The sequence below is a fragment of the Paracoccidioides lutzii genome, assembly GCF_000150705.2.
Source record: "Paracoccidioides lutzii Pb01 unplaced genomic scaffold supercont2.8, whole genome shotgun sequence".
Taxonomy (NCBI): domain Eukaryota; kingdom Fungi; phylum Ascomycota; class Eurotiomycetes; order Onygenales; family Ajellomycetaceae; genus Paracoccidioides; species Paracoccidioides lutzii.
In genome coordinates, this window is record NW_015440954.1 from 1,070,609 (window position 1) to 1,082,360 (window position 11,752).

Genomic DNA, 11,752 nt, shown 5'->3' on the forward strand with positions numbered 1-11,752 from the left:
AAAGGCCTCCCGCGGCATAATCCGCAGGAATAATAAGCAGGAGGAACGTACGTCATCAAAGCTCAGTGTCGCCAAGCCTATCATTATAAACTGAGAGAATCGATCATACGGAATTTAGCAAAGCAACTACTTAAGATATCCCATTGCTTTGAGAAGATAACGGGATCCACCAATTCCAGAAGAGCAGTACATGTTTCTCTCGATATTTGTAAGGCAATAGTCCATTGCGAAAGAAAACAGCGAAGCTTGTTGCGATCGAAAATGAAATTGCCTCTTGATTATGTAAGCGTAATCAATGAAGCTGCAGGGTTCCGTGAAGCCACAGAAGAATCCATTCGATAGCTTGAAATAACTTTAAAAATTTTCAGATTCAAGAGATATTCCTTTGAGACCATGAATGATATAGATATAGATGCACAAATAATCGATTAGATTTAAAAGCAGAATATCCTCTTGTCTTCCCAAATAATTTTTATGTTTTTTTCAATTCATTGGACATTTTCGGTCTTCAGCAGGAGAGCAAAAGACAGCAGGCGTACAGCGCTTTAAAATTCGGCCTGAAAATCCTTCAGCGTGCTTTATGCCATTATTAAAACTGCAAACACTATTAATCATATCTCACACGTAACTATCTCACACATATAGATTTCTCAAAAGTAGTGATTTTATCATAGTTCTCAGACTCTTACTCCGTTCTCTTAACAACTTAATCCTGGCCTTTTAATTTCATCTTAACCAACCTACAACTTTAATATTGAGAATAATATGGTTGAATGAAAATGTAATATTAATATGATATGTTAAATATTAAATAGTATATAAATTTTAATATAATATATATTTAAAATAATTATTTATTATATAAGATATTTTATTTTTATTTATTTATTTATTTATTTATAATTAGTTTAATTATTTAAAAGTTTATTAAATTAATTTTTCTTAAATTTTTAATATTTATAATTAGTTTATTTTTATTTATAATATTTTAAAAAAAAGTTATTAAAACTTTAAATAATAATTATTTAATTATAATATTTAATTTTTATTTATTTATAAAATATAATTTATAATAATTAAAATATATTATTTTTAAATTATAATTAAAAATAATTTATATTTAATAAAATTTAAAATTTATTTAAATTATTTATATTTTTAACTTAATTAATTATTATAAATTTATTATTAAATTAAATAAATAAAATTATAATTAATATTTTAATTATATAGTTTTATAGCTTTATAAATTAAATTTTTTATTATTTTAAATAATATTTAATATAAATTTAATTTTTTTATATAATAGATTTTAATAAACTTTTATTATAAATTAATAATATTTTTATATATTAAAAGTTAAATATAATTAATAAAAATATTTTAAATTTAATATATTTATTTTATTTTAATTAATAATTACTAAATATATATATTTTATAATAAAATCTAATTAAATTATAATAATTTTAATAATTTAGTTAAAAAAAACTAAATAAAAAATAGATTATATTATAAATATATTTAATATAATTTTATAAAATATTAAATATATAAAAAATATAATTCTTTATATTTTATTTATTTTATTTAATTAAACTAATAAATTAATTATATAATATTTTAATAAAATATAAATTTTAAATTGAAAAATTAAATAATTAATTAGAATTAATTATGATTTTAAAAAAATCTGACATGAGTCATATTCAACTTTTAATGTATTATTTTATCAATAAACTGAGACATTTCTTCATATGATATAAAACTCTATTTAGTAACTCTTAATTTACTTGCTTACTTGACATATCCTGTAAACTACTAGTTTAAATATTAAAATAGAAAATACATAAAATTCACTATGTAAAAGCATCTTCTTCAGAAGATAGTAGTTTTTGTGTTTTCAAATCAACATTATGTTTTGTATAACTAGTAATATAATAGTTTAAACTTGAATAAGAAATATTATATGGCCTTTACTAATTCAATATCTGAATTTTGATAGCTAAAGTAGCTTAAGACAAGTTAATTTCCACTTATAACTGCTGAATATATGTTGATATGAATGTATAAGGTTGAAGCTGCTTATTTTAATTGGTGCTGCTAGAACTTGAAGTATATCACGTGAGAAAATGTCTCAGGTATGGCGTGTCTCAGACCGTTGTGAAATACGTTAACACCGCAAATGACATGACAAAAAAAATTCAAACCAGGATGAAAGAATGAAATTTAGGTCAAATATGAAACATGAGACAGATAAAATTACCAGGGATTACTCCATCTCCCAGCAGAACTTCACTCACAATCCATACAGGTAGAGAAAAGAGAGATGCATTGAGTTACATTCAGATAATGAACAAAATACGAGAAGCCAGGATGACAGAAAACGGGGAGGGGGGGAAACAGGGCCCTGGAGGAGAATAGTGTAAAACAAACAAAAACAGAGCACACGGGGTGGTGATATCAAAACAATTGATTCATCATGTCTTCGTGACCAGCAGCCAAACATGACAAAAGTGGAAACGAGAAATAAATGGCGAATGGAAATGTAAACGAGATGGGAGACAACAAAAGAACCCTAAGCCCTTACAGAAATGAATAAGGACAGAGGATGGATGAAACTCTGTCCTCTCCCCGCCCTCCCCAACGGAAGTAAAGTGAAAGAAAAAAAAAGGGTATTACGTTACTCCAACGCATACTCTTCCATTTATTTAGAGTGCAGGAGTAAAGTAGAAATAAAACGACAAACTGCAAAGAAAAAGAAAAATCGTCATCAGAAAATAAATAATTAAAAGCTTCCACCCTCAATACAAGGCACACGCAGTCTCTTCCTAGGGATTTCATATTTCCGATTTGGAAGAGTGCTGAGTTACTTGAGGATTGAGGATGTGTCGATTGATATTATATATATATGTATAAAAAGGAAGGGAAATTAAAAAAGAGAAATGAAACGAAAGATGGGAATTAGTATATAAAGAGATAGAGGTTCTCAAATGCTCACCACACAAATTTCCCGGACGCCAGTAGTTTTGAGTAAAATATAGCAGCAAAACTCAACAAGATCACACACACCAGGGGTAGATATAAAACAAAAGACAACAGAGGTATTGTAGGAGGGTTTTGTCTTGGTTTAGATATGCAAGATATGTTTCCAAGTCGAAACCCATCCATGCAGGCATGCATGCATGTCCCAAGATCTATAATCACAGGAAGAAGGACAGAAGTTGTGAGCGAGAGGAAAGGAAAATATGTAATCTCCTGGTCGCATGGGCATCGTATAGCAGGTCCCGTATTATCAGTAGTATTTCTCTTTTTTTTCATTCTTAGAAATCAGGAGAGATAGAGGGAGATGGATAGAAAAGGAGATTACGCAGATTCCTCCCGCTTGCGCTTCTTGATTGGCCGCTTGCGATCGGTGAAGGGTATCGGAGATATGCCGTCATTATCATCTGATGATTCACTGGTAGTGGACTTGTTGGCGGCGACATGGGCAGCCTCATAGAGCACGGCGCCCAGGGCACCAGCGTCCTGGTCGTCGAAGTAGTGGTGGTTGTGATTTGGGCTGTGGTTGGGACTGTGGCTGGGACCGTGGTTATGGTTGTGATGGTGTGTTGGGGAGGATGGATCTGAGTGATGAACGTCTCGCGCGTCGAGGACGCCCATGACGATGGCGCCGCCACCGTGCGTGCGGGAATGTTGGGCAAGATTATCGCTGCGAGAGAACTTCTTGCCGCACTCGTGGCATTCGAAAGGTTTGTCTTGAGTGTGAAGGGAGCGGTAGTGACGTTTTAGATGCTCCTGTCGTCGGAAGCGGCGAGAACATAGCGTACACACGAAGGTTTTGGAGGGGTCTTCGGTGAGGGATTGTTTACGTCCACGACGATTGACGGGGAGGACCGGGGCAGGGATAGTGGCATCTGACGAGCTTGAGGTTTGTGGGTTGCTTTCAGATGACTCCTTTGTCGGTGCGCCTGATGGATGTTCTTGCTGCTGCTGGGGTTGTTGGGACGACGGGGTAGTGGTGTCGGTGTGCGTGTTGGAGCCACGACTGTTGACGTTGGCTTGGGCAGCTTTGATGATGGAGCCAAGGGTATCTGACTCGCTGTCGGAGGATGAGTGGTGTTTGATGTGTTTGCGGGGTGTTGGACGTTTCTTCGTCCTCATCTCACCGGTCGCAAAGGGGATTGTGGTTATCGAAATGTTAGCGGTGGTTGAGTCAGCTGCGTCTGGGACTTCGGATGGCAGCAACGGCAGATCAGAGCGGGCAAACAAATCCTCGTCTTCGAGGTCCTCTAGACTCTGTTCACTGATGAGATCGTCGTTGTCGTTGTCGTTGCCGTCGTTGTTGCGGGAGAAGGAACCTACGCGTCGACGCTTGCCGCCTAGGAAGAACGTGTTCTCGGTCGGGGTAAAGTCGATAATCCCGTTGACAAACTCGTCTTCAGAGTCGAGATCTGAAAAATTGTCAAATGACGGTAGGTTACCCAGGTTATCTTCGGAGTGATCGGTAGTATCTCTCAGAGAGGAGTGGGAGAGATCGTGGGGGTGGAGGGAGTCGGTGCCAGCGCCCAGGATAAATTTGTGGGTATCGTGGTCGTGGTCGGTGTGGTGCTCTGGCGACAGCGAGGGCAAAGGAGGAAAATCCGACGACGACGACGACGACGACGACGACGACGAGGACAACGAGGACGAGGAATGTGCCGAAGATTCGACAGTGAGTTGGCGGGGGTCGCAGAAGTCGGAGCTGGACGGGTTGAGGGCCAGGGTGGAGGGCGAAAGGGGATGCAGGAGAAAGGAGTTGAGGATGGGCGTGGGCGAGGGCGAACTGGAAGGGGAAAGGGAGGGACACGAAGTGCTAGTGGAGGTCTGGGTGGCCTGTGTGGCCTGCGAGCCCTGGGTGGCCTGGTGGCTGGCCCCGGCTTGGCCCACGCTGGCACCGCCAACACCTGTACCAGGGGGGCGGATGAACACTGGAAGTAACAGAACATATTAGAAACAGCAAATCAGTTAAAATAACGGTCCTTTTTTGTGTTTAGTTTTTTCTTCTGGATTTCTTCTGGTTTTTGTTTTCTTTTTCCTTTTCTATTTTCTTTCTGATTTTGATTTTTGATTTTCTTCTTTTTGCATATTGTTTTGGTGTTGCTGCTCACCGACCCAGCTTCAGCAGCCAGCAAGCAGCCAAACCTCTGCCAAAAAAAAAAAAAAAAAAAAAAAAAAAAACAAAAATGATTGATTGAACCTCCAGACAATGCCTTGGCTTTTTGTTTTCCTCCCCACAACTCTCATCACACAGTTCTTTTTTCGTTTTACTTTTTTTTTTTCCCCTTTTTTTTCTAAAAAATTTTCAACGCATATTTCAACCTCATCTCTTGACCAAATCCAAACCTAAAACATTTTAAAATAAAAAATAATAAAAATAATAAAAATCGAATACACGTACCTGGCGTCATGGGCGGCGAACTCGATCTCCCCCAGTCCAAACTAGCCAATATCTCCGTCTGCACCTCACTCTGACACCCCTCTTTCACACCCTCAATTGTCTCCAGCTGGAAAAAGTTCCCATTCACAGGCGTGTGTTGCATCCCCCCGCAGCTGGAGGGTGGACTGCTCACCGTACTTCCAGATGACGACAATGGAGGCGTAGACGGGAAGCCGTACAGATCAGCGCCATCCCCGCCGCACGAGGTGTCCAGCGGAATTAGCAAGGGGGAACCTTGATGCAGCACGATGCTGGGCTTGAGATGCAGTGGTTGCGGTGATGCGGTGGGTGTCATGTGAATCGTGCCGTTGAGCAGGTTCATGGCATGGAGTTGAGGGTGGGGTTGGGGTTGAGCTTGGGCTGGGAGCGGATTGTGCATGTATCCCGAGTGCTTTTCTTGCATAGGTTGCTGCTGTAACTGTTGCTGCTGGAGTTGGTGATGGAGTTGGTGATGGAGTTGGTGAACAGGTTGGTTTGGGTATATTGGCATGTGCCCGTTCGGATGCTGAAGTTGCTGCTGCTGTTGCATCTCCGAGGGATGGGTTGAAAAGTGCCCATGCGGCCCATTGTGAGCATCCGGATCCGGATTGTAGTAATAAAAGGGCGATGTCCCGGAAACTGGCGCTGGATGCATGGCGTAGTTGGGCTCCATGACTGCTTTGATCTAAAAATGGAAAATGCCTTCAGTCAACCTCAAGAATCAGTACAGAACTGCTCAAGCGGTCGAGGTCTTTTTTGTCCTCGATCCGATACAGGACTCTCAAGTCGGCCCTTCTCCCCCTCTCGTCGCGCATCCCACTTACCGATATGATTAAACAGAACCGAAAAGAGAAGGCTTTCGGTATAAAACAAAACAATTAGGAACTAAGTCGAGGATATTCGACTCAGATACAATGCTCCAGGTAATGTCGAGCCTGCTTCGAACGATATGAGGCAATACAGAATGGAAGTCGGAATAGTACATGCGAAAAAGACGCAGGAATAATAGGCAATAGTAATAATGATAATGATGATGATGATGATGATGATGATGATGATGATGATAAACGTTATAATAAATAAATAAAAATCAATAAATAAAGGCAAATTATTGAATGTAGAGATCTGCCAAAAAAGAGCGACTAGCGGGCGGACAGGACAGTAGAGGAACAGAGTTGCGATTATCTCGGCGATCGAGAGGTACGGTTGATTTGTATGTTTGGATCCGGCAGTTCGCACTGGCGATTGAAGTAGTAAAGGACCGTGGCGTGATAATATTATCGAGTAAGCATAGTACAGTGTTGCAGTATTGCAGTATTGCAGTAAGTATTTGTGTTGTGTATATGTGTCGATGTAGAGTAGATGCAGCTGGAGGATCAAAAGGAAGGACTGTTGATATATTCGAGCAAGACAGAGAGGCCAAGCCTAACACGGTCCAAAGAAAAGAATAAAAGAGAATAGTAGTAAAAGTAAGTAATAATAATAGTAAGGTATAAAGGTGTAGGGTATGAAATAGAAATGAAATTAAAAGGGACGGACTGAACGGCCCACGGACAAAACGAAGAAGTGAGAGGGAAAAAAAAAAGGGGAGAAAAAAAAAAAAAAAAAAAAAAGAGAGAGAGAGAGAGAGAAGGAGAGAAAAAGAGAGAGAGAGAAAGATATGGATGGAAGAGAAAGAAAAATGGACGACGATAGTTAGAGCAATATTTAGTACCAGGCTGCGCAAAGGCGGGCGGGATGAAAAGAGTGACGGAGTGAGCAGAGAGGGTGATATGACAGAAAGTAGCCCAGCCTGGCGTGCAGAACAGGACATCGGGTCATAGTCAGAGAGAATGTGTGAGGAAGAGAGAGACGAGTTGGAACACCAGCGTCAAAGACAAGCTACCACACCGGCACATGCACACGCACACCACAGACACAGACACAGACACTGTACACAGGAACACACCACAATGGAGTCAGTCAGGACACAACCTCCAGGGACCAGCGAGCGACCATCACTGACAACGGACCGCAATGAGTGGTTGGCGGGTTGGCTATGGGCCACCAGTGAGACCAGGTACAGCACCAGCAGCACAACCATTCCCAATCCCACTCCCGCTACCACCAAACCTCCACCACCCGTCGGCAGATAGCAGCAAGTCAGCAACCTAAGCAGCGATTCCTCCACGAGCAGCTCCCACCAAGCGGCAAGCATCAAACACTCAAGCACCCACTCAGTCGAGACGCTACCCACCCCCCTAGTCTGGGGCGACTGACGTGAGTGGATGGCTCAGCAAATAGGCATCTTATTGTTATTTGATTTGGCACCATTTTTACACTTCTGCTGACCCCATCCATGAATCCACCCGTGGCCTGCAGATCTCAGGTTGAGTTCACTACCACTAATAAAAAATGAACCCAGTTGATCACTTAGAAAGAAATGGAAGAGCGTGAGAGGCTAGTCGGAGACGACCTACGCACTTACGTACAGCTAGCTAGGTTGCACTGGGCTCCCGCCCATTTCTCTTCCTATATTTTTGCCTTGACAAACTATTATCGAAGATTAGGAAAACTTGGAAAAGATCATGATTTGGTTACTACGCACAGTTCAAAGGCCTTGGGATGACCCAAAAGAAGAGCGATGGAAACATCAATCATTACGATGACATGGTTTACCTGTCCAAAAGAAACCCATGTGCTCTATTCACCCGGGTTTCATCGGTGACAATATTCCAGCAAACGGTGCAAGGTTTCTGTGCTCCTTATAATGATCGAATCTAAGGAGAGTCAGAGATGGGGTCAGACAGGGCACTGTAGGGTGAACCTTAAAGAGCAAGCGACCTCTTTATATGTCATCCCTTCCACCAGTTACAGAGATGAGGGAGACACACATGAAATGGATGGATGAATTGATCCCGCAGGTGCGTTGTGGAGGTGCCCCTCTTCTGCTGTTGAAGACTGCTACCAAAAGGTTGCAATTCGCTGATCTGGTGGTGCAGAAAAAGCCCAGACAAGTTCATCCAGAGACAAAAGTGGGCCGGGTTGACTCCCTCCACTGTGGCACCGTAAGCCTCTCTTGGTCTTGTTTTATTGGACAATTTTAAGGTGTCTGGGTTTATGCGGAGGTTGGACGCAAGGGTCCTTAAATGGTTCTCGTCTCCAACTGGTCGCTATTCACAGTTTACCTAGGCACAATTCGGGTGCTAAGATATCGACTAAAAGGACCGCGAGGGGACTTAAAACTACGACGATATGCTTCACCCATCTAGACTATTCTTAAACAAGTCCAGAAACTCACATAAAAATAAGAATGTGAGCATTTCTTCCATATCGTCCAGCGGCCAGCGACCCAGGATAACTCGACCTGCAGTAGTGGGCTCACTGACCTGTGAAGCCAAAGGTGTTGGCCACACATCTCATCCAATGCTGAGCAGCGCATTATCGCCACTTCTGCCACTTTCTGCCATTTATGCACCTGTCATCCAGTAAGCATTTCGTGCTGGATTTTTAGTCCCTGGCTTCCGTTGTAAATCCTGCTGCCAAGGTTGACTCGTGAGGAAACTATCAAGCATGCTTTTAGGCCGTGGCTCGCCGCAGACCTGGAGGTGATTTTATATTTTACTTTTATTTTCCATGGTACAACATAGATTGCGGTTCCTGAAACCTTATTTTTCTGCTTCTTTGGAGCGGGGCGAACAACCTCTGTTTGCTTCAGCATTTCGTTTCAGCCAGTTTATTGGAGGTTGGAGGTTAACTCGAGGATTGTTTAAAAAGGAAGAGCTCGCCCAATCATCGAGAATAATATGAAATTATCCGCATTAAAATTCTCTACTATTCAAAGGTAAAAATGAAATACATATGTGGAATGGTGATCAGTCGGTCTATCACAGATTCACAGCTGTGGCTGTCCCTGATTTTTTGGACCTATGACATCGAGTTCCTCAGCTTTCTTCGTGTGATTCGAGGATGTCAATGCTCAATTTTATCAAAATTTGTCATATGATTCCGGCTCCACGCATGTCTTTCTCTACTTTATGATTGGCATGATCCCCTGGTACCTTACAGCGGGAAAATAATAAGAAAATTATAACAAGCATCATAATGAGCGTCTCGATCACAACCCAACCAGAAACAGTTTCAAATATCTTCAAGTTCGTACGTCCCAATCGCAGGAGGAAGAGGAGGAAGATGAAAAAGGTCTTACAGATTCTATGACCTGCAGCTGCATCATTTCCGTGGATTATCGATATGATGATAAAAGCAGCCGTGTTCCAAAGAAAAAATATCACCATCGTAACTTGATATTTGAATCCAGATTAATTAATTCAAGATCCAAGTTGACAAAAGTCAATACCAATCCCGACACCAAGTTCTATGACAGATTGTTAGAGAATCGAGGTAGAGTGGCATTCTTCCCATTATGCATCCATTCAAAGGACCGCGCCGTGTTCATCCAACTTATATAAATTCCTAGGTTTTGAAAACAGTTAACTAACGAGAGATATGAAACCTCCACATATTAATAGTGGGGTGAGGTCATGTATTTTAAATGAAGAGCAGATATCTTGTTCTTGCTCTTAAAGTCTAACTTCACCTAAATACCCTAGTTTCAAATCTGGTTCCTGGTTGAATATGAAACATCTCTATGTTTGGGTTCGATATTCCTGGGTGGAATGACTCTGGCGGACACTGCAGACAGTGCCTAAATCTTGTCATTCCACTTTTCATCTATTGATCCATGGATACCATGTCACCTTACGACACATCTTATAACAGTCACTCTCGCCATCACTTCCCGATTTGTGATGTTCTGATCATTCTGTTTCACAAGTGCGAGGATGGAGGAGGCACAGTGCATACACACATATATACATGGGTCCACAGAGATCACCCGTGGACCACTTAAAACCTATGCCCTGTGCCATGCATCTACGTGCATTATGCGGAGTACGGGTGTCCATACTTCCGATTTATCACATTCCGATAGACGGTCCGACCTCAAGACCAGATGGAGGGCGTTGACGTTTCCTCCAGCCAAGCTGCCATAATCATTAATGACGACACAACACCTAGCATGAAAAGTTCCAAGTGGACGGATAAATTCCTATGGCATTTTAACTACCCAGATCAAGAAGAGTGAAAGTGGGGGTGACAGATTTACCATTCGATGCCCCGCTGTATTCTAATTGGAGTCGGATGTCTTATTATCTTTTGCTTAAATGCATCAATTGTCATACCACATACCACAGGATTTCTGGTGGGTGACTGAGAGTTGGTCGAGATAATTGTCGCACCCGAGAATTGAAAAGAGGTAACCGATAATCTCTTCTCGCAGTTGATAAACTCGATTGATTTTAATGCGTAACCGGTACATTTTCGTCCTCGAAAGACAATGCAAGTTACTTCAAGCAGCCTAATATTTGGGATGCGCCCTTCTTGCTCGTATCGCCCTAAAAGGGGAGAAAAATAACACACCAAAAAGAAAAGAGGAGCGAGATCGACAGGGCCTTACAAGATCTTTGGAGCCTTGTTGGGCATTCATCATCATCATCATCATCATCATCATCATCATCATTATTCATTGTTTCAATTACATGATTTTTAATCGTAAAGGGCCCCAAAATTGCTCAACACCCTTGAGAACGGATTCAAGACAGCGAGCGGACGGCAGCACGGTTCCTGTTAAAAATAAATCAAAGCCACAAGGTCTAGAAGACGACGGAAATTTGATAGATAGGAATCCTCAAGGTCCTCCCTACCCACGGCATCCAATAGCACATTATTTGGAAGAAACTTGAAAAGCTGTTCCTGCGTGATTGGAGTGCATGAGCGATTGGGAAACTCTCATTAAACAATGTCAATGAATGACGAGTTTAATCTTGTCTGTTTTTCAAACATTGATTGTTTGGAGATTTGGAGATAGGAGATATGAAGCAGTATCATGCCTTGCTTCTTTCCTATCTTTTCTTTTCTTTTCTTTTCCATTTCTTTCTTTTTCTTCTCTTTTTTTTTCTTTTTTAATCCTCAAGCAGACGTTTTCCTATTACTTTGTTGAATGAAGAAGAATAAACCCAGGAAATCAATGCATGAATGAAATCTTACTATTCGAAAGCTGGATTTGGAACTGGAGAAACTAATAACATATCCTTGAATCATGGAAAAACAACGTCCGATGGCAGATGACATCTTGAAAGAGAAAAGCTGGAAGAAGAATTCTTCCTCATTAATAATACGTGCAAGTGAGATGGATAACCTTTCAAGTCGCTCTTTAGCACTTTTCTCTCCCAACTTCCACACTGGGAGAATGGACTG

At 40.9% G+C, this 11,752-nt stretch overlaps 3 protein-coding genes across 3 annotated transcripts; 1 reads left to right on the forward strand and 2 right to left on the reverse strand.

The window, feature by feature from the left end:
* Positions 1-3,366: 3,366 nt before the first annotated feature.
* PAAG_03287 (hypothetical protein) lies at positions 3,367-6,131 on the reverse strand (the record flags this gene model as incomplete). The annotated part of the gene is made up of 2 exons (XM_015844909.1): positions 3,367-4,970; positions 5,441-6,131. The coding sequence occupies 2 exons, from the start codon at positions 6,129-6,131 to the stop codon at positions 3,367-3,369; spliced, it is 2,295 nt and encodes a 764-aa protein (XP_015702115.1).
* A 1,279-nt stretch (positions 6,132-7,410) lies between these two features.
* PAAG_11730 (hypothetical protein) lies at positions 7,411-7,593 on the forward strand (the record flags this gene model as incomplete). Its single annotated transcript, XM_015847323.1, has 1 exon — positions 7,411-7,593. One exon carries the CDS (start codon positions 7,411-7,413, stop codon positions 7,591-7,593), a length of 183 nt encoding a protein of 60 aa, XP_015703112.1.
* Positions 7,594-10,349: 2,756 nt separating this feature from the next.
* On the reverse strand, positions 10,350-11,022 carry PAAG_03288 (hypothetical protein; the record flags this gene model as incomplete). The annotated part of the gene is made up of 3 exons (XM_015844910.1): positions 10,350-10,479; positions 10,602-10,890; positions 10,953-11,022. The coding sequence occupies 3 exons, from the start codon at positions 11,020-11,022 to the stop codon at positions 10,350-10,352; spliced, it is 489 nt and encodes a 162-aa protein (XP_015702116.1).
* Between the last annotated feature and the right edge of the window lie 730 nt (positions 11,023-11,752).